Raw genomic sequence first — 25323 nt, 5'->3', positions numbered from 1 at the left:
CTTATACTTCTTGAGTTAGTTAATGGTGGATTTTGAGGTATGTTTTGGATCATTGTCCTGCTGTAGAAACCAAATCATGCAGATCATGTTAGTGCTAGCAAAGCTGCACTATACAAAGGTTAACCACCACTTTTTTGTCAGCTAAACCTTTCTGCTTTTCCTTTGCTGTCATATGGGGGTTTTGCTTTACCTTTCTGGTCAGAATACAAGCATTTCTGAGAGTTTTCTTGGTCTTCCAGATCTTACTTTGACTTCCACTGTTCCTCTTCACTTTCATTTCTTAATTACATCTCAGACAGTAGAAATTGCAAGCTGGAAGCACATCTTTTGATATCTTTCTATAGCCTTCCCACTCTTGTTACCCATCAATTAAATTTACTTGTAGGTCTTCATCCAGCTGCTTAGAAAAGCCCAGAGTTGTTGAGTGTTAGGACAAGATTTGAAGAGTCAGAGAACTTATTACACTCTGAAATCAGCTGACAATTCTTAATGACAATTCTTGACCTGCCTAACAGGTCCAAATGTGCCAATTAAGGCACATTTGGACTGAAGGGTGTCCAAATGTTTGCACATTGCCAGATTATTTTTTTAAGTTAAGCAAATAAAATGTAACTGTACATGCATATTTGCAGACAAATTGTATTTTAAAATAATTTGCTGCACAATTCGTGTTTGCTTCTTTTCAATTCAAAAATCAACAAAACATTTCATTTCAAAACAAATCATTTTTCAGGGGTGCCCAAATTTTGTATACAACTATCTATAGACCTTATCTATAAAGCAAAATGCTAACAAGCTAACAAGTTTGCTAAATTCATTATAGTCTAATAAAGTGAACAGTGAAGGCGACTGAAAAGGGAGGGTTGGTGTCCAGCCAATTGTGTTGGGCCAGTCTGGACAGAAGTCCAGGGTCTATTTTTGCTCCCAGTCCTTCCTTAACAGTGTAAATGTCCTTATGAAGATCTAGCATGCACTTGCCTCCTTCGCTGTAAACGGCAATTTATTTAGCGGATAATGCAGTAGCTCTGCAAAGCCGGTGGCAGACGGGTGCTGTAAACCACGGCTGGCTATAGTGTGGTCGTATAAATGTCCACAGGCAGACAGAGCATATCTCCGACTGCATCTCCATTAGCAGCTGCTGCCCTGGGGTTACCGCGGCTAGCGCTGAACCTCGCATAGACAGAAGGAGAGTGGCAGTGCATAATCTAGCCAGCGATGGCTCATTTTTACAGGGTCAATGAGGACGAGGCCCTCCACAAAAAATATCCCACTTGTTGTTTAATTGATTCTGCATGATGGATTGTTTTCTCAATCCAATTACGGCAAATTGGGGATAATGTTAAATTGATCCGCCGCTCCCCGCCGAACATCCATCTTGTGTCATAGCCGCAGCAAAGCTGGATCACTTCTTTAAGTGGGAACGGTCAGTAACTGTACAGTCTGTGCAGAAAGTCTATATAACACCCACCGTAATCGCGCGAGGGCTGGGCAGAGATGAGGGGAGGGCGAAGCTGGCCTCTTGCGCCCAGAGAGACGTTTGGCGTTTGGTAAATGGTGAGAGTGGAGTGTTTTTTTTTCTCCCCAGACTGTTTTAGTGAAGTAATGCACATTGATGGGGTGCAAGCTTGCATTTCCTTTAACGAGTTACGGAAAGAGGCAGGATTAAGTTTCGAGGAAAAGTATTTTTTTCTTAAAATCATTCTTTTACAGTAAGGCTCTAAATGCTTTAAAGAACTCAAAGGTTAGCATGTGTGCAGAAAGTAATTTCTGGGAGTGATATCAAAAAGCTTTTTCTTGTCCCCAGAAGACTACATAATAAAAAATAAATAAATAAAAAAAAACACTTTTTTGGAGTAACGGTATTCTACTGCACTGTCGTCTACTGCAGGTGCTCTGTAGATGTTCACCTTGTTGTTATTTGATATTCAACTACCCTCTGAAAAATAAGGTTTGGTTGAGGTGATGCCATAAAAGAACCACTTTTGGTTCCTTATAGGGATGCAATGGTATAAAGGGTAAATGGTTTGGTACGTATCAAGGGTTTTGGGTCAAAATAACGGTACATTTTCTTTATGTTTAAGGAAAAAACTTTGAGCAATGACCTCTTTATTTTGCTTATAGGTTTCTGTAGTCCACTGCATGAAATCAAGAGAAAAACATAAAAATTAAAAGTGCCGTTTAGCTTATCCCTCTGGGTCATCATGGGTGCTAGAGCTTATCCCAGCAGTTGTGGAGTGGAAGGCAGGAAACACCTTGGACAGGTCGCCAGTCCATCACAGACTTTGCCCTCTCTACTTTAAATAATTAAAGACAGCTAGATAGAACGTCTGTGTCAATTTAGACGATGAGGAAAAACAAAATTACTGTTGAATTAAATGTTTGGGTACGTGTTCTGCTCGAGCACATTTTTGATGTGAGTAAATTATAAATATTTCAGACATCCTGTGATAATATTATCTATCCCCAAGAGTTTAAACAGTGCTAATTTGATGGTAAACAATCTTTCAGCATGTGTACGAGACTTGTGCCTCAGTCTAGCCACTGTGTCTGCTGACATTGTTAAAGAAAGCCTCTCTGCAACTTTACTTTGTGGTACATCTGCATCCATGTTGGCTCATCTCATACAAACAACTGTGCTACACTGTAAAACTCACTGCACGGCTTAGTGAAAGAATTACGTTAACACAACCTAAATATCACAGAAAGTTGGAGTAACTTAATCTGAAGAAATCAAATTAACCCAAAAATGAGTTGTTGAGATGGTAACTCGGTCATTTTCAGATTTTTTTTCAGCTTATTTTGAGTTGAGGTAACTTTATTTAAATGTATTATATTCACTATTTTTATTTAACTTTACTTTTTATGCAAATACAAACAGGCCAATAATGCATTGTTAGGGTTAGGGTTGAAAATGTAGTGTGGCTTAATCTGATAGACGGCATAAATGTTTACATTTAAATGATTTGGAGATTCGTGCTTTTTGCATAATTTTATTTTGATGATTTCGGACTCAAAGACCCCATCAAATGAGTTGAATAAACTTATTTCAATTTAGTTTAGACTCTCAGCTTTACTTGATCAATGTTTGGTCAATGCAACCCTCTTGAGTAAAACTCACATCATTCCTATTGGCTCTTAGTAATATATTTACATATTGGGCGTGTCTCTTCACCATCTGTGTGTTGTCATTCTCCCCAGCCCACCCTCCCTTGTATCGACTTGATTTATAAACTTTTGTGATTCATGCTCATCAGTACTGATCAAAAATTTGTGTTGAGGCTTAGTGCTACAGTGACTACATCTGGACTGTACTGTCAGCATTGGCGAGGTGGTCTTTAGCGAGGTTAAGGTGGACAAGACAAATGTCAATGATCATATCTCTGCAATACAAAACAATTTGTCAAAATAATAGACTTTTACAATTACTTAATTATATTCAACAACTTAAACATAAGTCCCAAATACTCATCATATAATATCAACAAAACAAATGGCGTTAGTACAATTTACTCAATTTACTTAAGTGTAAATGAGTTATTGAGCTTAAAACATTAGAGGTAACCAGTTTCCTTAAGTCATTTGAGTTGACTTAACTCATCAGACCGTCTGTTATAGTTCATTTGTAATTTTTGCACTATTGCCATGTTCGGCCGACTGAAGCGGTAGGCAGTAGAAAGTTTAGGTCTTCATTTTTTTAGAGGAGATGTCTACATTGCTGATTGAAAAGTTTATTACTCTTGCTCAAATACTTTATTTAATTAATGAAAATATGCAAAAACTAAAAGGTGTTAGGTTGTGCTACATTGTCAGAAGAAAACCTTGTGCCTCCATTTTGCCTTTTTTGTAGTTTTTGAAAGTAGATTTTAGTAATTTGAAAGTACCTGTTGCCCTTTACATCGTATTTAAATTTCATGATGAATGGACTAAAAGAAGAATTGTGGAGACTTTTCTTCTGACAACAATGATATATTGTCAGAAGAACAATATATATGATATATATGTACAATATATATGATATATATACATAGAGAGAGAGAGAGAGAGAGAGAGAGAGAGTTAGTTAGTTAATTAGTTAACATTTAAACTAATAAAAGATCTGTATTTTTATGTATTTTCAGATTTTTTATCCTTTCTTAAATTTTATTTTCTTACTTTATTTTAATTTATTTTGGTTAAATGGTTTCATTTCTATTTCATTTCTATATGGTTTGTAGTATTATTATTATTATTTTTTTTTTGTATTGTATTTAAAATTTATGATTATTGGACTAAAAGAAACAACACAAAATAACTTGGAAAAAACTCTGGTTCCACTGACTTACATTAAAAGTAAAGTATGTTTTTTCCTTCTCCTGCAAAGTTACCATTTTGGAGATACAAGGTTTTCTTCCAACAACACCGATATTTAACTGAATAGTTCTACAAATGCCCTCAAAAGCCTTTTTAACATGTAGTCAGTGTTTCAACCCTGGACCACCTCCCCCCTTGAGTGTGGGTGCTGGGTGTATGCATGCACATGTATGTTCAGCTTCCTCAGGCCAGTCTCTGGCTCTCTAAGCCTGTCTGGTCCTGGGAAGCTACACGGAGCCTAAGGATGAAGTATGAGTGTGTGGCGCCATATTTCACACTCTCTGTGGCAGGCCGATGGACGGATCATTAGATGTTTACTCCCTTTCCCACACACGCACACACACATACACACCCTCTCCTTACCTCTCTTTCACATCAGACTTCCCCTCTCTCTCTCTCTCTCCCTCCCTCTCTCTCTCTTTATCAGCTTCTCTCTTTTCCCCTGTGCTAGGACATCCTGCAGCCAGGCAGATGTACTCCTAAGCTATCTGTTGGCCTGGGACAGAAAGCCCTAGAGAAATGGAGCTAGTCCTGAGGGGCGAGTGTTGTGTCTGCACTGCGATATCTCATATGAGGAAAATGAACAACACTGTGGGCCAGATGGACCTGCGTGAGAAAACGCAGTGTGAAATGCGCCTCGTTGCGGTCGCAACTTCTGCATGCAAAGCATCTAAAATGAAATTTCAGTTTTGTAAGGCTGAAGCTAATCACTCAAACGACTGTGCATAGCACCACTAAATGCGATCTGCTTGTGAGATGTAACAATCAAATAGTGCAGCCGGATGTACGTGGCAAAGGCAGCACAAAATATGCCTTGACACAGAGGCAATACATGCAAGCAGTACATCTGAAATCATCGTACAACTTAGTAAAGACGTAGCCAATCACACAAACTATGGTGCATAAAACTGCTGTCTTAATACCCCTTTCTTGTAAGGCGTAAAGAGCAGCAACATAGTGAAGTTGGATGTTTATGGCGAAAGCAGTGCAAAATGCGTGTGGTCACAATGTCTGCATGCAATGCATCTAAAATTAATGTTCAGTTTTGTAAAGCTGTAGCTAATATTGCACACTATAATGTATCGTCACTATCCAAAGAAAAACATGTATCTCGTGTAGTTTTGTCGATTTTTATTTTTCGGTGTCATTTGAACACAGCAGTTCTCCTTTACGTTGTGTGAACATTTCATGATGATTGGACCAATAGAAATGCCCCAAAAGCAATTAGAATAAAATCTCTTTACATTAACTTTAAAAGTTAACTACTTAAATGGCTTAAATACTTCAAAGTTTTATTACACCTTTCTATAATCTAAAAAGAGCTCAACAACGTTTGCATTAAAGTTCCTGTAGTTACTGAATAATAAGCCACAGTATGTAATAAGAATGAGATTTTAAGGGGTTAAGGGTGTTTTTGGCCTCTCCTTTAAAACTACTGTTAGGGAGATACTTGTTTTTCTTTGGACAGCAACAATATTCTTTGCATTTATGGCAAAAGGACAGTGAAATAGCGGAGCTGGGTGTACATGGCAAAGGCAGCACAAAATATGCCTTGATGCAGCTGCAATATGTGCAATCAATGCATCTGAAATCAAAGTTCAGTTCAGTAAGACTGTAGCTAATGACACGAACTACCTTACATGAGATATATGCTATGTTTGTAAGACCTAAGGATCAGATAGCTACACACTTAAGCAATAGAACACGAGAGGGAGTGTGTTATCGCAAAATAACATCATGGCTGTGATTTGGTGGCAGGCCGTAGATCATCACAGCCGTGATGTTATTCGCGTTAACACATGACCTCGTGTGTTCTATTGCTTTTATACAACAGTTAAATAAATAAAGGAAGAAATAAATAAACTGGATTGTGAACGTGGCATTTAATATGTTTTAATGTTCGCAGTTCCTTCTGCCAAATTATAGTTCCTTAACAAGCAGCTTTTTGCTACGTCACAGTAACGAACTCCACTCACTCGCTGCACAGTCTGCTGTAAGCCTCGCCTTTTGAAGTATGAACTGAGCCATAAACCTGCCACAATATCAAGTTCAGCTCAGTTTTGTCAATTTTTGCCAGATCAATATTAATGTTGTTTTGTTCCAGCCAGTCTGTAAAGCATCTTACAGCCCATTTTTTTTGGCAAATGGTATCGGGTCTGACCCGTCCAGGGTGTATCCTGCCTTCCGCCCAGTGACAGCTGGGATAGGCTCCAGCACCCCACCGTGACCCAGAAGGATAAGCGGTCTAGATGATGGATGGATGGATGGATGGATGGTATTGGGTCTTCTGTCACAGCTGCCAACTGAAAAGCTGCTCAGTGGTGATGACAGTTTGGGAATTTAGTGTAGTCTCATCTTCAGAGTCTGACCAAATCAGCTGTCGGTCAAATGTGATCTTGAAATGTGAAAAGTGTCCATTTTCTGTTTGTGCGCAAAGTAAGAAGTAAAAACGTTCAAATGGCTTGTCTCCTACAGCTGTCATTGCTTAGCAACAATGTCTCATCGGAGTGATACAGTGTTTGTGAAAAAAATTATTTCACCATAACAGCACGGTTAGAATGCTTCTCAGCTTGCGTGGCTGGACCTAACTGTTATATAATATTACACAGCAAATAAGTGAGGTTCAGTTTTGTAAGCTAACACTAGATCAGCTAACATTACTAGCCTAGCCACATCATAACTTTTTTAACTTATACCATTTAGCTCAAAAGTAGTGAGTTGATGAAAAGTTAGTTAGCTAATAGTGAATGAGATAAATTTACTAAGTGATGTTGCTTTGTTACATTTAATCTACACAAGCAGAGCATAAAATGAGCTTCAGCTTAATGGGCCTCATTCACCAATATTTTTTTTCTTAAATTTGTTCTTCAGAAAGGTCCTAAGAAAAAGTCTACATCAGATTCGTTCCTTAACCGCAGAATTGTTGTCACCTTTGTGTACTTGAGTGTGTGTAGATTCTGTTTTTAACTAAGAATAAATCCCAAATAAGGAAACACTGGTGAATGTCGGAAACTTTGTGAAAACTGAAAAAAGAAATTTCTTCTTAACAACTGTTGGTGAATGAGGTCCAGGGTTTGTTGGTGCTTTATCGTCCAGAGAGTAATGGCCTTTAGATGGCTGGAGTAGTCTTTCTGTTTCATTTTTTTGGACAAAAAATAAAAACAAATGAGAACCCCTGACCAAAACATAAGATCAGACTCAGGCGTTACACTTCCTTCTGGTGAAGTATACCAGACCAACATCTGTTAGTTGCCCAAACTGATATGTAATCAGCCATGTTGCCAAAATCTCCACCAATTTTCTGCCCAATCCTCCTTAAAATGCATAAGTATCAGGGAGTGAAATGCATTTTACGCTCTTCCATGTTTTGCAAGCTTTGGCTTGTGCACCTGTTTCGTATATAGCATGCTGGCTGTTCTTTTCAGAATACATCCTATTTGTGGTAGAAACCTGCTGCAAAAGTCTTGCTCTGGCCCTGAGGTTTTACGCAGGGAGAAGCATGAAAACCAACCGTGCCTTGTAACATTCCACCACCTGCTTGTATATATACAACCTCTTCGAAAAACAAAAACATGTGAACATATATTTTTCCTCTTTCTTGCCACCATAGCCTTCCACTGTAATAATGTAGGTACTCTAAGGTCCCTTTTATAGCATGAGCTGCTGTTTATCTTTTTGGATCATGCGTATGACCCATGCTTTCGGGGCAGGGTGGTGTTTTTTTGACTGATGTATAATCCTGCCTTATTTCGCAGATACAGTAGGCATATGCCGGACTCATAAAAAAGGATTTAGTGCTGGCCGGTGCAGACTAAGCCGTCTGTGGGATAGCGGGGGAAGGCAGGGTGACCGCTGGAGCCTCATATTTACAGCACATTTCTGCCTCTAAATCTCAGCGTTACTGCGCGTGTGTTTATCGCTGCTGGTTTAACTATTCGCTAGCATGACAGTACAGAGAGTAAAGATACACAAGGGCCTCCATGGACTTAAATCTCTGCAGGACTAACACTGAGCAGGAGGGGTTTAAGTGTGTTTGTTTGTGTGTGCTTATGGTGATAAAGGTCCCCAGAAGTACAATAATAATTCAGAAAAATGGACTTATTAATGTGTTTGACAAGAGGTGCATATATACCACACTGAAAAAAATGAAATCTTAGCAAGTGAACACATTATAACAGTGAGTTACGCTCATTTTTCAACATGAAGTTAAATGGTCAACATGTAAACAAACTCATTCAGAGTGGTTTGGTGTGAAATGGTTCTAGAGAAGTCACAAAAGCTCACAGTGGTGGTGATAGGAATCAGAAGTCTGAGTTTAACGCTCCCTTAGAGGAAGTTATTACATGAAAAATGGTTATGAATGTGCTGTCTGATGCCTGAAGAGCTACATTTTAGAAATTTTGGACCAAAGACATTTTTTTAATACATTCAAGGTGGAGAGGTACAAAACAAAGTAGTCCCCAATAGTAAATTTACCATACTTTTACCATTATTAACATTACTTATAAAACTGTTATATTATAGTGGTCATTTTAGAAAGTAATCTGAATGACTGTGAAAGATATATTTAGAGCATTGTCACATTATTTTTAAATATATTATTAAATAAATGTAACGTATTATGAAATATATTACAGGTCATAGACTTCTTATTGTGAGTTTGTGACATGAATATTATAAGACCATTTAGTCTATTTATAAACGTCTTTACTTATTAGATACATTTTCCAAGTGAAAAATCAAGTGAAATGATCTTGCGACACTGGCTGAGAATTGTAATTATTTCAAGAAATAACGCTTGATAATTTCAAATCATGTGTCCAGAAATTAAATTGAATTTTAAAGCATTCATATCACAATCATATAATTAGAAATCTTAGATATATTGCCTACATTACTTTCACTTGCCAGAATATTATTTTTTGCAATATTTCTGTCAAAGGTAGCAAAATGTTACACTTTTTAAAAATGAAACACTAAAGATGAGCTTGTTTAAATTCATCCATCTAGAATCATAGAAAATAATGATAACAAGTAGAATCATCTCAAATATGATAAGTATAGCTAATATGTCTTATTCTGAGATTGTAGTAGTTTTAAAAAACAGTTTTATCAGTTTTAAATAATTTTGTCTAGTGAAATTGTCTTTTTTTACATTGGCTGATCATTTTGTTTGTTCAAAGCTACACTCTTAAAAACAGTGTTCTTCAAGGGTTCTTTAGTAAATGAAGTGGTTCTCTTTAGAAACCATGGGTTCTATATAGACCCATTTCATGCTTAAATGGTTTTTGGCATGGTGAAATTGTTCATCAGATTGATGGAGAATGTGTTGTATATGGTTCTATAGGACCGTCTACAAGCTTGACATCATAACAATAGCAGAACCTTCTTTGGTGCTCTATAGAACCAGTTTCAAACACATTTTCATGCCTTAATTTACATTTAGGCATGAAAAGGTTCTATATAGAAGCCATGGTTCTATATCTAGCCATCCCCTTAAAGAACTTACTAAAGGAATTCAGATAAAATATTCAGTCTCTAAAAGGTCTAAAAAGTCTCTAAAACGTGTAAAATATATAGTTGGATAACTTTATAATTTTCTTATTAAAATGTCCTAATATATATTATAATATATAATAATAAGACACTGATATTCTCAGAACATTGGATTGGCCACCCAAGAGTCCAGATGTCAACATTAAATTAATTTTTAAATGTGTTTGGGATCATGAGAAGCAGAAATGCAACCAACTTCTGTGACTGAACTTTGGAAGTGTTGGAAGAATGAAAGCCGTAGTAAAGGCAAAAGTGGACACTGAGAACTGCTTTTGATATTATATTTTCTGTTAAATATATGTTGTCTGCTGTTTTCCTGACATTGAAACATGAGTAACCTACATTTAATGGCCATTTCACTGAAAATTAAATAAATGAAGGATGTTCTCTGACTTTTGCACAGTACTGTAGATGCATAAATCTCAATACAGCCATGACTCCATGGTTGATTTACAGATTACCAAGAGTTAATCACAACATATTGCCGAAATACAGCCCTACCTTGGGAATATCATCAAATCATTACTTAAAACTGCACTTCGTGCCGAGGAAGAGACTTTAATAAACATAAAGCTAAATGTTGAAGCTAAATATGAGGATTAAAAAGGATTAACAAAAAGCTGTTTTATCCTATCCAAACCTGCAGGTGTTTTTCCTCACTTGTTCGTGTATCTATGTATGTATGTATGTATGGGAGAGTGCACAGTACTCTACGGTAATTGGCTAAAGCATGTATTAAGGAGATTAAATCAGATGAACTCCTTAACAGGCTCTGTCCCTGCATCCCACATGATAAAGCACCTCTTACTCTGAATCTGTCAGCCATGCTGCTGAAGGCACTACAGGCCAATCTGATGAATATATTGATAAAGCTAATGTACCTGATCTGGCTTAATTGAACTGCAGAGATAATAGCAGTTATCTTATAGGTGCTACATGGCATTCTAGCTCGGAAATAATAGAAATGCTCTCCGGTACATTACCCAATGGGATAGTATTTTGGTGCAGTGTCATAAATATGGCGGAGATACCATCTCCTGCATGCTCGCTGATTCTGTACTTACTGCTAGCTTTTATCTCAGAGTTGTAAATATGCCACCATTTCTGAAGTGAGATTTGTTTTTAAAAGGTTCAAAGGTTAAAAGGCTCCCAATCTGTCTTCTATTGTATACAGTAAATGCCTTTGGCCTTATTATTTATTAACAACAGGGACTTCAATGCAAACTAATGTATGTTTCCTTAGGCCGGTGCACCCATGGCTTACTAAGGGAATAATTTGTTTGAGAAAAAAATGAATGTTCTAATTGCGTTGATCACTTCTAAGTATGTTTATAGCTTTTGTATCATCTCAGAAAGTTTGGCCTGGAGTGACGCTTGCAGTCTGAATCGCATGATTTCACGAATCAAAATTAGCACAACATAAAACAAAAAGGATTTATTACTTTAGCTTGTTTTTAATAAGAGCAACACACTTGCTAGTGGATGAGTAGATCAATTTAGATCACTAGAAGGGCATGACAGATTAATACATCTCTTAGATTAAATGATCATTTTTCTGAAATGGTGTGACCAATTAGTAATCACTTTCTAAAAGGGTGTAGCAGATTAGTAGATCACTTAGATTAGATGATCACTTTGTAAAACAGAGTGGCAGAATAGTTGATCACTTTCACGATCACAGATTGGTAGATCACTCTCAAAAAGAATGTAGCAGTTTTGTAGATCACTTAGGCAGAGGTCATGTTCTAGAAGGGCAAGCGTTAGTAGATCACTGACTAAAAGGCTCAACATTACAAGTTCACCTTCTCAAAAGGGCCAACTTTAGTAGATCACATTTAAAACAGTGTGACAGGTAAATGGATCACTTTTTAAAAAGGCTAACATCAGTAGATCACTTTCTGGCACAGTGTGACAGATTAGTAGATCATTTTCTAAAAGGCCCAACATTGGTAGATCACTTTCTAAAACAGTGTGACCAGCTGGTAGATCACTTTCTAAAAGGCACAACATTAGTAGATCACATTCTTAAAGGCCACCATTAGTAGATCAATTAAAGAGATTAGTAGATCACTTTTAAATGGGTGTAGCAGATCATTGTATCACTTAGACAGATTAGTAGTTCGCTTTCTAAAAGGGCATGGCAAAGGGAGTGACCGAGCTTTCTACCTTTCTACTGACCCAGCTAGCACAGCAGATTTCACTAAAACAATTTCACCACCAGGGCCAGGACCACCACTGACCAAATATAAATTGGGTGGTGACCATTCTCAACACAGCAGTGACACCTACATGGTAGTGGCACTGTAGTGTATGTGGTGCTGGCACGAGTGTATCAGGGGATACCAACCAAACATTTCCAGCCAGTAGTGGTTATGTGGTCAGAAACTGACCATCGATGAAGGACTAGAGGATAAGGACAAGCTAAAGTCTCATCGTTTTCAGGAGGGTGGAATGAAAGTGGCCAGAAAGTAATTGTTTTTATATCAAAATCTCATAACCCAAAAAACAGTTTTTCATTTTTATTTGTCCATTTATTTATTTATTACAATACTTGGAAACACTAGCCCCCCCATTATGTTGTATTAATATATTATTATGAATTGGTCAATAGAAATTATGCAGAATTACTTATTATTACATTACATTATTTAAAGCTAAGAAAATTTTTTGGTTCTTCTACAAAGCTACCATTTCACGGTTTTATCATGACAGCAATGAACCATAAAATGGTTCTGAATTCTAACCACTTTTCTTTATTGTTTGTCTGCAGTGCTGGTGCTGTTGATCGTGACGGTACGGAGGCGAAAGAAGGAACCTCTGATTTTGGACGAAGATCGTGACGTGCGGGAGAACATCGTCCGCTACGATGACGAGGGTGGCGGGGAGGAGGACACCGAGGCTTTTGACATGGTTGCCCTGCGCAACCTCAACGTGGCCAGAGACAACAAGGCCCGGAGGGACGTCACACCAGAGGTGCCCACACTCTACTGCTCACGCCCACCACCGTACAAGATCACGCCCGACAATGGCATCTTCCGGGATTTTATATGGGACCGGCTGAAGGATGCGGATGTGGACCCTTCGGCTCCGCCTTACGACTCCCTGCAGACGTACGCCTTCGAGGGCAGCGGCTCAGTGGCCGAATCGCTCAGCTCACTGGAGTCGCTCAGCACGGACTCGGAGCAGAGTTACGACTACCTGAGCGACTGGGGGCCACGGTTCAAGAAGCTAGCCGACCTCTACGGCCACAACGACAGCAGCAATATATTCTCCTCCTAGCCGCGGGTTTTTGTTTCGTTGTTAGCGATAACGTCCGCTCAATCAAGGACATAATGGAAGAGAACAATCGTCGAGAGGGTGCCAGTGACTCACTGATACTTGAAAGAGTTGGGTGGGAGGACAAAATATGGAACAGTTCTGTGGGAGAAGATATCCTGGCATAGATTATCAACCAACAAAAAAATGTAAAAATAAAACAAGGCGCTAAGGTGTTGTCATGGCCCGGTGTGATAAGATTCTCTAAGGACAAGCTTTGGATTCTTATGTCCTTCAATGCACTTCGAATTTAAGACCACAACATAATGCCAAGCCAAGACTTGGGATGTGGTTGGGAAGACTAAAGAAAGGATCTCACGGGCGAGTGAGAAGAATGGGCAGTGGGTGTCAGGCCGCTTTCCTGTCCAGGAATACGGTTCTGGTTTGTTTTTTTTTTTGCAGAGACATTGGGAGGTATTCTGTCTCCTTGGTGATAAATCAAAACACCGGACTAGCCCCGTTGCCCTGTACCAGTGTTTTCTGATCGGTATCTGTATGTTTCTGTTTTGTCAGATATTTCTATGACTCATGGCTTCTTCGGGTAACGAAAAAAATCAATATGAATTGAGCAGCCGAGAACACTGAACCACCCTTTTCTCTGAGAAAAAAAGGGGAAAAAACCAATGTTTCGCCAGACATATTGCCTTGTGAGGTACTGCAACTGTTGCTGTGTAAAATATCTTTTCTGCATAGCCTCTCATCCGACAGCCGGCTTTAGTTTCGTACAAAATGAAGAGTTCACCATCGCTTCATCTTTATCAAAGCACTCCTTAAGTCCAGAACATAGAAACCCGCACAGTCGTTTAGAGAATAGGTTTACATGTACATTGCTTCTTTAAATCGCCTTCTGGGCTGGATTCTCTAAGGAGAACTTGTTCAAGGGGTTTCTTTTTTATACAGCAAGAACATAGAAGCAGTGAATAAATGGAAGACGTGTTGGTTTAAACCCATTTATCTCCTTCACTTTACAGCTCCAAAAACAAATGTGTTTGTAGTGTCAGGTTCTGCCTCATGTACTGTGTACTGTAAGTACGTGCCGGCTGACTGTAGTAGTGGGAGTTGGTTTTATATGAGGAACAGCCAAGCTGTTGTTGATGTGAGGTGCCTCAGAATGGAAAGCAGTGTACTTTTTTCAGTTGTTCTTTCAGAGGTTTCCTACAAAAAAAAAAGGCAATTGGCTTGGTTCTAGATTACGTCTATTGTCAATATGCAGAGTGAAGGGTGTATCTTACAAAATGTTTAAATTTGATTAACCCTTAGAAGTCTGAAGCTATTAATGTGTTTTCTTTCCAGTTATAAGGTAATTACTATGTAATTACATAATTATATATGAGTAATTACATGGTTATATATGATTATGTCACATTTTGTATTGATATGTTACAAGTTTGCACTTCTGACATTTTTCTCTTTGTTTTGATGTCAAGAAATGCCAAAAAAAAGGTTTCTCTTTCCACAAAAAAAGACTGTACTCATAATAAAACATCTTTTCTTCTAGCAACAACGAACATGGTCCTGATTGAATGTTTAGAACATACACTTCTAGATTGTTTTCTGCTGCTTCAATGAGCTACAAGAGAGGAATAGTTCATATAAAAATGCTTTTGTTATCATTGGCGATTACTGCGACTTCTAAGGGTTAACTAACTATGGGAATGAAATGAAATGAACTGAAACTGCTTCATACATGCCATAATTGAAACATGGTGCAGTCTTTTTTTTTGTACAGACATAAAGTAAAAAGTTTGTGCACAGCTTCTTTCTAATTTCTCTGCAGGTTTATTTTGCTTGCTTCTGGTCAGCAGACCATAGCCATATCTCTGATCTATGCTGAATGCTGATCTCATAAATAGTGTTGTGTTTTGTGTTTGAGGTGTGGCGCAGCCAGACAGATGATCAGTAATCAGGGCTTTTGGCGTCGGAGAGCCAACGCTGCCCCGGCTTTGATGAATGGCATGAGCCACGTCGGAGCGTTTAAAAGGCCTCCGCTAAATTAGCCTCCGAGAGCAGTGACTGATGACTCTGTTGTCTCAGAGAGAATAAACATACATCCAGAAATACGACCGCACGTCCGCATACGGCCAGACAGGATGGGCGATGCCCCGGCACGACGGAAAGCCCGCTCTATAAATCCTCACGCCTGCCTTGCTTAAAGCCAGGCCAGGTTAGAGCCGTTCACTGAGTGAGTCAAAGAAATAATGACAACAGGGGGAAAAATTATATTTACACTGTTCAACTTAGCCCAAATGGACAAAATTCAGTCTTGTAGATGGCTGCTGCTGTTTATAGCTATAGAAGTCCATTCGTATAGATAGCAGTATGTCATAGAGTGTCATTCACATGCAAGAAGATGGCTACCCTGCTACATTGTATATAAAAAATGTACAAAAAAGTAAACTGCATAGCTAAAAACACAGGTAGTGGACATTCTAAAGCCTGAATTGTGTGCATTTTAGGTTGCTACTAATGTTCAGGCTACTACTTTTTATATATGTGAATTCCATTTTTATAGATAGCAGTACATCATACAGTGCCACTCAAGAGACTGAGTAACATTGCTAAGTTGTATAAAATGTACAAAACCAGACTGCATAGCTAAAAACACATGTAGCAGCCACCTCAAAGCCTTAGTTTCGTATATTTTTGGCTGCTGCTACTGTTTATAGCTATGTGAAACCCATTGTTGTCGATACAACTTACAGTGCCACTAATAAGCAAAATGACTGAGAAACATTGCTAAGTTTTATATTAAAATGGAAAAAAATTCTTCATTGAAACCTTGATCAGCATTGAAGCTTTGTTCATTTTAGACAGCTACTACAGGTTATAGCTTTGTAAAATCATTGATATAAATAATAGTACATCTTATAGTGCCAATCACAAGCAAGAAAACTGGAAAACATTGCTAAGTCGTGTATAAAAATGTAAAAAACTACACTGCGTAGCTAAAAACATGTGTAGCAACCATCCTGAAGCCTGAACTTTGTACATTTTAGGCTGCTACTACTGTTTATAGCAAGAAGCATTTTGAAACAATCTTTTCACCAGTTTATAAATATAGACATTCCACATAATGTCAGAAATCACAGAAGCAAGCATATTTGCAATTATTCATGCAATTTGCACAGTGCTAGTCAGCAGGGTATAAGCTTGTTAGCTACATTAGCCTCATAGCTCCAGTGCAAGTGTGAAAGAATAAACACAGACCAAAAATGTCTTTGTTGATTGACCACATTTGGGGTAAGGGAAGAATTATATAAATTTGCCTTTTGGTCAAACTATTCTAAAGTCTAAAACTATTTCATCATTTTTCAATACTGTTTGCTATGTAATTACTATGTGATTATTATGTAATTACATAGTTATAGAAGTGATTACGTAGCAAAGTGCATACATTTTATTTTTATATCAATATACAAACTTATATCCTATGTCCTATAAGGTGATAACTGTTTGGCACTTAATTCTGTCCACATAATGCAGCTAAATTAGGAGCTTTCAATCTTCAGCCATAAAATTTTGCACATTACAAATAGGTTTCTCAAATGTGAAACATGTGAGAGCTATGATTGTTGTCATTTGCAGAAAAATTCACATTATATTTGTATGCACTCCTGGTTAGAGGTATGATTATGTAAGGACTTTTGCGCTGTATGATTTATGAAGGCAATTCTGTCCTGTTATGACGCTTGCTTATGTTTTTAAGTAAAGTATTACAGCCTCTTTGCTAATGGGTTTTCTGTATGACCCCAACGGTAATTTAGTCGCTTGGTCTCTGAAGCAAAGGTAATGAAGATTGAGAACACTGTGATCATTAGAGAGGGGCTGTTATCTCGAAAGCAAATGTAATTATTTGTTAACTGGCTCACTAAATGAAAACTAAAAGGGCAATAGAAATCTCGTTTGACTTAGCACTAAGTAATAATAAATAGCATTTTAATTAAGCGAATAAGCATGGAGTAGCTGGAGTAAGCAGATAGTGCTGAGCGAGAGGGCAAAGCATCGCATCAGTGCTTCAGATGAGGCAGTACAGCCATAAATCACCACGACTGGAAATCAATAGTATTTTTGCATTTGAGCATAATCATATTTTTTGTTTACTGCACTGCCTATTGGATTTGTTAACTGGTGGACGGACCTCATAAATGTACTCCACTCAGTAATGACAAAAGAAATGACAAAGGGTAAATACTGGGTCTTAAATTGTTGTCACTTAAGAACAGAAAGATGTCTAGGAAACCTAGACTGCGGCACATTATTCAATTTTAGCCCTAGCTCACATTTCAATGGCTCGAATCAAAGAAGAATTGAGAAGAACATTTACACAAAGGTGCTGTTTTTCCCCCAGTCTAAAGCTATCTTTCAAACTGCGCAATCAAAAGGTCCAAATTCAAAACACATTAACTTTTGCTACTGCGGTCCAAAATTGATTGGTTCTGTTTACTTTGGAAATGCTTTCTATCAGCTATTTATTTTGTGTTGCTATGTATTTTACAAATGCCTCATTACTTCTTTTCACAAAGGTACCAGGTGGCCGTATCACTAGCTTTGGTAGCGTACAGCATGGCATCTCAAGTGGCCTTTACTGTCCAAATCAGCGGAGGCCAGAAACTCCCATCTGCATCCAGCCGACAACCAGCACCCCCAAAATAATCATATGCTTGGTCTCTTTGAGTTTGTGCATACTGTTTGGAGATGGGAGCTGCTCCAGTTTTGTAAATGGAATTTTCCGGTAGCGCTCTCAACTTACAAGTATCATGTATGATTTTGAAATAAAGTAACATGTATTATTTCAGTGAGTCCAAAGTCGGCATGTGTTTGTTCATTTAGTGCAGGGGTCTATAGCTCTGGATATGCTGGGGGGCTAAGGCACAATTTGGTCATTTCCCTGCCTAAAACCTCTAGTAATGCACTAGTTTGGGTAAAATTGATAGTCCCACTTTGTATTAAATGTCTCTAATAACTGTGTAATTACATTTGTAGTCAACAACAAACGCAACAACCATGTAACTACTAATGATTTAGTCACTGGATTACAGAAGTACAGCTTATGTAATTACACATGTGTATCATCTTCAGTTTTGCCTCGTGTATTTACACAGGGGCAATAACATAAATGTAATTACATTTGTAATTACATGAATTAGACTGGAACAGAAGTTGTTTTCATTTTTTATTTCCAACAGTAAAAGGAGGTACATTAAGACATTACTTACACTGTATCTGCCAACTTTCCTAACATTTAGCTAGAATTTATGTTGCTAGTGCTGTGTCACTGTAACCAGTTTCAACCTTAAACCGTTCTGTAATGTGACAGAACAGCAGATCTCACCTTATTTTTAAAATGTAACTTTCATGACATTAATTAAATGTGTTGCATTAAACCTAAAGAAATGTCTATATTATAACTCTGTTATTACACAGTACCTATATAACAACTACACAAGAACTGTCCACTTACTTTAAAGTGTAACTTTCACACTACATGACAGGAAGGTGTCTGTGTAGAAGATACACTTGTGTAATTACATAAGGCAAGACTTGTTGATACAATTACTTAGGCTGTACTTCTGTAATCCATCTGTAACACTGACTAAATCAGCAGTAGTTACATTGTTGTTGCATATGTTATTCATGTGTAACTACACAGTTATTAGAGACACAATATAAAATGGGACCAAATTTTCTAAATTACTAATAAAAAAACATGGATTAAAAGTGGATTTCAGTGCTGAGAATGATCCACTACCCAAATAATACCTGCTCTGTGGTGGTCCTGTGGGGGTCCTGACCATTGAAGAACAGGGTAAAAGGGGGCTAACAAAGTATGCAGAGAAACAGATGGACTACAGTCTGTAACTGTAGCACTACAAAGTGCTCCTATATACTAAGTGGAGCTGAGTCCCAGTGCATAAAGCAAGGTCCATAAAGGCCTGGCTGGGTGAGTTTGTTGTGGAACAACTTGACTGGCCCTCACAGAGCCCTGACCTTAACCCCATCGAACACTTTTGGGATGGTCCTCTCGTCCATCGTCAGTGTCTGACCTCACAAACGCTCTTGAGAATGAATGGGCAAACAGTCCCACAGACACACTCCAAAATCTTGTAGAAAGCTTTCCAGAAGCATGGAATCTGTTATAGCTGCAAAGGTAGACCAATTCCATATTAATGCCTATAGATTTATGGAATGCCATAAAAGCTCCTCTGGGTGTAATGTGTAGGTGTCCCAATACTTTTGTCCATGTAGTGTAGTTCAGATCCAAATATCCCAAAGTACCTACTATAAAAAGTTCCACCTAACTGACTAAACAACGTATGAGCTGAGGTCAATCAGGTGTATTTAAGCAGGGAACTCACCAGGTCAAGGCTGGACTAAAGGGCTCCAGAACTAGAGCTGAACCCCCCAACTTAGTCAATAGATTAATAATGTGATAATGTACATTTTACTTCATTTGACATGGATTAGATGCTGTCAGACGTGTGAAATGGACACACATCGCTTAGCCAAGATGATCCTCCATGTTTCTTAATTGATTAAGATGGTTTAACAAGGCTGAGTGTGGTGGCGCCTAAAAGTACATGCTGAGCTGGACGTGGGCCAAAACACTCAGCAATCGCCTCTATTACAGGAATATCTCTCTCTTTCTCACTCTGTCTCTCTCTCTCTCCAGCCTGTGCTATATGAGTCGGGAGATGTTTGCCATCTTTTGTTAAACATTACAAGCCTTACAACTCTCCACGTTTGTACGGTTTAATCGAATTCCATTGACGTATTTGTCCAAATGTCAAAACGAGACATGAAGCAAATGGATTAAAGTGCCTAATCGTCCACGTTTGGTTGATGAGAAAATATGACTACCAAGCATTCCATGAAAAATGGAGGTCCATTTAGAAAATGAGCAGCATGGCTAAAGTCCCTGAGAGACTATAGCCGCCTCGCTTATATAGTTCCTACCAAATACTTATAAAGCCTCTGAATTGGATTTACAGGTTTCATTAGGCTAACGAGATGTTGGTCTGGGTGTTAATATACGGCCTCCCCCGCCTTGGCCGGCCTGTCGCATGTGCACACACACACAGTGGACGAGCGACAGCGTTCACCATCGATTTCCTCTCGAAATTAAATATACGATTTCACGCGTTTAACAAGATTGCTTCAAGAAAAATCCAATTACTGCTTCAAGAGGCAGTAGAAAACTCATTAAAATGGGCCGGGATAATTACACCCAGCGACGCCTGTTTTCAAGCAAATGAGAGGCTGCTGAATGAGCCTGACGACACTAAAAAGAAAAAAAACAAAAAGCGTTCGGTGATGGCAGCTAGTGAAGGTTGTTGTGGGACCATTTTCTAGAGATAATGAAAATATAAAAGTAAGGCTGGAGAAGTTGACACAAATTGGAATGAAAAGTGACGGAAAAGGTGTTTAATTCTGCAAGTATTAGATTTATGGCTGAAGGAACCACTTAGAGGGAACACTAAGGTAAATATTAGGTATCACAGCCTGGAGGGATTTCATCAGTGAGGACCTATGTGGTACATACAAGGTGAAACCCAGGTTAATGTGTGTTATAATTGTCAAATACAACATGGAATGTGTTTTACAAGCTTCAAATGTCCAAGTTTAACCCTTTAAATAGCATGTCTTATAATTTAGTTATTAATCTTAATATATTATTAACAAGCAATGAATATTTCAGCAACTACCGTGAAACTTAACTTTAATGTATGTGCATGTAATTAATATATAATATATAATATATAAATACTGTAAGTCCACCCATGAAATCCATCATGAAATGTTCTCGCAAACTAGTGTTTTCCAAAATAAATAAATGTATAAATAAAAGAAAAAATGTCTTCGAATAAAATAATTTTAATTTTTAATTTAAATTGAATTTTTTAAAGATTTTTTTTTCCCTTCTCCTGTAAAGTTACATTTTTGGTGATATAAGAAGTGACAAAATGTTAAATTTGACATATTGTGAAAAAAAAAATGTTTCATTTGCCCAAGATTTTAAATTCAGCAATGAAACAGAAGTTCTGCACTAAAATCAGCAGAAATATGTCAAATTTAAATGTTTTCTAGGTTAAAATATTGTCACTTAAAAAATCAACAAAATATCTCATTTGACCAAACTTTTACCTATGACTGTATATGGCCCAAAAGTCAGACGTACCACCTGCATATAACATAAAGTATTTGGACATAATACTGCTCTCTAAATGTAGGTATGAGCCGCTGCTACAGTTTCTAATTAGGTTTAATGAGATTTTGGATGATGTTGCTTTGAAAGAGCTCTCTCGTGGGTGGAGCATGGACAGGTCAGTTATCTGGCTACTTGCTTTGTAAAATAACCCAGAGTAATGTAAAGTGTACTGAGCGAATGGGAGCTGTGGCTGCAGCTCTAGCTTTAGCACTGCTAGGCTAACGTGCTGCATCTTATGTATGTTTAATGACGTAAACACTGGATGTCAGCAGCAGGTCTTCATAGTGCTGAGTCTGCTTCTTATTGGCTTTGAACTGACCTTAAACGACTGCGGTGTCCTTTGAAGTGAAGGAGCCGCCCGGTACATGCACACACACACACGCACACACACACACACACACACACACACACACACACACACATATTCTCTCTCTCTCTCTCTCTGTCACACACACACACATACACATATTCTCTCTCTCTCTCGCTCTCTCTCTCTCTCTCTCTCTCTCTCTCTCACACACACACACACACACACACACACACACTGGATGCTAATCTGACTGTAGCCACTGAAAACACATCAGTGGAGAAAAACATAGCAGAATGTTTCACAGCAGAAACAGAAGAGAATATGTTATTACAAATAAATGCTTATTTAATAAGTAAAGAAAAAAAATGTTTATTTTAATGATGTACAATGTTTTTACTCAATCAAGCAAATTAATTAAACAAGCTTATATATTTATTTATTTATTTATTTATAATGTCCTGCTTGCAGATTTTTATTTTTTTTTGCTTCCAAAATCATTGCATTATAAATTAATACCTTATTTAATTAATAAACAAAAGCAAATGATAGTAGGTTCATGAATGAAGTTAATGACTTCTCAACAAATAAATTATTTATTAAGGTATTAATTTATTGATTTATTTACTCCTAATTTGCAGCTTACAAGTTTTCCCTCTTTTGTGCCGTTTTACTTTGTTAAATCAAAAAAATACATATTTTTTACTTACTTACTTATAAAAAAGCAAAAAATAAATGAAAGAAAGAAAGAAAGAAACAATTTATTTATTAATTATTAAATTATTGTAATAAATAACATTATTTATTTATTTATTTATTTATTATATATTTATTTATTTATTTATTTATTATTTATTTATTTATTTATTCATTCATTCATTCATTTTTTAATTTAGCTTTCTTTATTTATTTATTTCCAATGGCCAGCTTACATTTATTTGTAGAAATTTAGAAATTAGAAATGTATTTCTAATGAATTATTATACTAAATGATTAAAATAAAAATAATTTTATTTATTTATTTATTTATTTATTTATTTATTTATTTATTATGTCCATCTTTTTTCCTTATTTTTTTAGACTTCTTTATTTGTGGCATGAAAGTCTTGATTGAGATAAAGTGCTGGAGAGGAACAAAAGAGCTCTCTAGACAATCAACCAGAGAAGCATCCAGGGTGTGGGGGACGGAGAGATACCCCCCTCAGGGAAAGAAAGAGAGAGACAGAGAGAGAGAGAGACAGAGAGAGAGAGCAATCACACACGTAGACTTATCAGTGTCTCAATCTGCAGATTAGGACGGACAGCCTCCAGGCTCGGCCACTGGAGGAAGAGAGAGAGAGAGACACTCCATGCTGCGCTTATTGTGTCCACAAATCAACTGTAAATTGCCACTCAGAAAATGAGTTCTCTGAAATGGGGCCGAGAGTGAGAGCAGGTTTTTCGAATCCAGTAAACTCTTTCAATTATCTTAAACTTGAGATTTCAGCCCAAGAGCGTGCACATCAAGTGCTGCTGCGAAAAGTTGGGAGTGAAAAACTTTTGCCAAGAAAGAGAGAGAGAGAGCAGAGCCCAAAAGAAAAAAAGAAAAACCCTGCTGTAAATCTTTTAATAGCATCATTTAAATAATCCTAACTGTGTACCTTCACTATACAAATCAATCTTTGAGGACTCTTTCTAATGGACACAAATGTCCTTTGTCCTGTTTTGGTGGCCACTCAGTAATCTGTACTGGGCATCTGTACTGTAATTTTATTAAATTTTATTGTTTTTTGAAAAATATATGCTCATTTTAAATTTGATGTCAACAACACGTTCCAAAAAAGTTGGGATGGGGGCAACAAAAGGCTCGTAAAGTTGTGTAATGCTAAAAAATCACCTGGTGGTTGATTGGCAACAGCTCAGTAACATGATTGGGTATAAAAGAGCATCTCAGAGAGGCTGAGTCTTTCAGGAGTAAAGATGAGGAGGAGTTCACCACTCTGTGAAAGACTGCACTATCAAATAGTGCAACAATTCAAGCATAACAAGAATAAAATCTCTGTACGCAAGGGACAAGGCCAAAAACCCATAATTGCAGGCCATGATTTGGGCCCTCAGGCAGCATTGCATTAAAAACAGACATGATTCTGTAGTGGAAATCACTGCTTGGGGTTAGAAACACTTCTGAAAACCACTGTCTATGAAAACAGTTCATCGCTGCATCCACAAATGCTAATTAAAACTCTAAATTGCAAAGAAGTCTGTACATAAACAGGATCCAGAAATGCTGCTACCCTACCTTCTCTGGGCCTGAGCCCTTTTAAAATAGACTGAGGAAAAGTGAAAAAGTGTCCTGTGGGTCAATGAATCATATTTCAAAGACAACTCAGCTTGTTATCAGTGCACAGTTCAAGTCAGTTTTCATGATGGTATCGGGGGTTTTAGTGCACATGGCATGGGTGACATGCACATCTGTGAAGGCACCATTAATGCTAAATGATATATACATGTTTTGGCAACATATTCTGCCATCCAGACAATGTCTGTTTCAGAGAAGGCTTTGATTATTTCAGCAAGACAATGCCAAATGACATTCTGCACGTATTACAACAGAATTGCTCCATATTAAAAGAGTCTGGGTGCTAAACTGACCTACCTGAAGTCCAGAACTGACACCACTGAAAACATTTGGCACATTATGAAATGAAAAAAAAAAAATACAACAAAAGGGATCCAGAAAGGTTGAGAAGCTGAAATTCTATATCAAACAAGAACAGGAAAACATTTCACTGTTAAAACTACAGCAATTGGTCCTCCTCAGTTCCCAAACGCTCACAGAGTGTTGTTAAAAGGTGGTGATGTAACACAGTGGTAAACATGCCCCCGTCCCAACTTTTTTTTGAATGTGTTGTTGGCATCAAATTCAAAATGGGCACATATTTTCAAAAAAAACAACAATAAAACTTTTCAGTTCATCATTTGATATATTGTTTTTGTAGTATTTACCCCTAAAATATGGTTTACATGCTTTGAAATCATTGCATTCTATTTTTATTTACATTCTGCACAATGTCCCAACATTTTTGGAAATGCGGTTGTATCACAAAAACAAAAAAATCTTGATTGGGCAATTTTCCAGTTAAAGAGATTCTAACTCTTTTTTGTCAACTACAACTTGAATTAATGAAAAATGAATTAGGAGTATTACAACAACACAGTAGACTTCAAATACAAGCATGATTCTTTTATTCTCTGAAGGCCTAGAAGGCCTTGAGGATTCCTCATTGGCTACTGCAACTAACTAGGCTAACTTAGCTAACTGTTTACTAGTGAATGCTAAAATTTCAGATCTGAGACTCTTAGTGAACTGTATGTAAAAGAGTCTTTTACATTGTCATGGCAAAGCTAGTTCTAAACCCTTTGAAGGCTTGTTTAAGCTTGTGTTCAACAAAGTTAGATCTATCATTGGCTGTTGCTTGAATCACTCATTGAGTTACATCATTGAGAATCTTACATCAGAAAAACAGCAGCTCACCCATCAAATGTGTAATTACATTGGATAAAATATTTGGTCTCACTTTATGTTGTGTCTCTAATAACTGTGTCATTA

General features: G+C 37.5%; 1 protein-coding gene across 1 annotated transcript in view; it reads left to right on the top strand.

Annotated features, from left to right (window-relative positions):
* cdh7a (cadherin 7a) overlaps positions 1–14559 on the top strand; it is a 130190-nt gene extending 115631 nt beyond the window's left edge. The window contains exon 12 of the mRNA XM_036556515.1: positions 12677–14559. Coding sequence (XP_036412408.1) covers positions 12677–13185 — 509 coding nt within the window. The 3' untranslated portion in view covers positions 13186–14559. The remainder of the gene's footprint in view (positions 1–12676) is intronic.
* The last annotated feature ends 10764 nt before the right edge of the window (positions 14560–25323 follow it).

The sequence above is a fragment of the Colossoma macropomum genome, unplaced genomic scaffold (assembly GCF_904425465.1).
Source record: "Colossoma macropomum unplaced genomic scaffold, Colossoma_macropomum, whole genome shotgun sequence".
NCBI lineage: Eukaryota > Metazoa > Chordata > Actinopteri > Characiformes > Serrasalmidae > Colossoma > Colossoma macropomum.
Note: the sequence above shows the minus strand (reverse complement) of the source record. Positions and strands in the feature narration are given on the sequence as shown.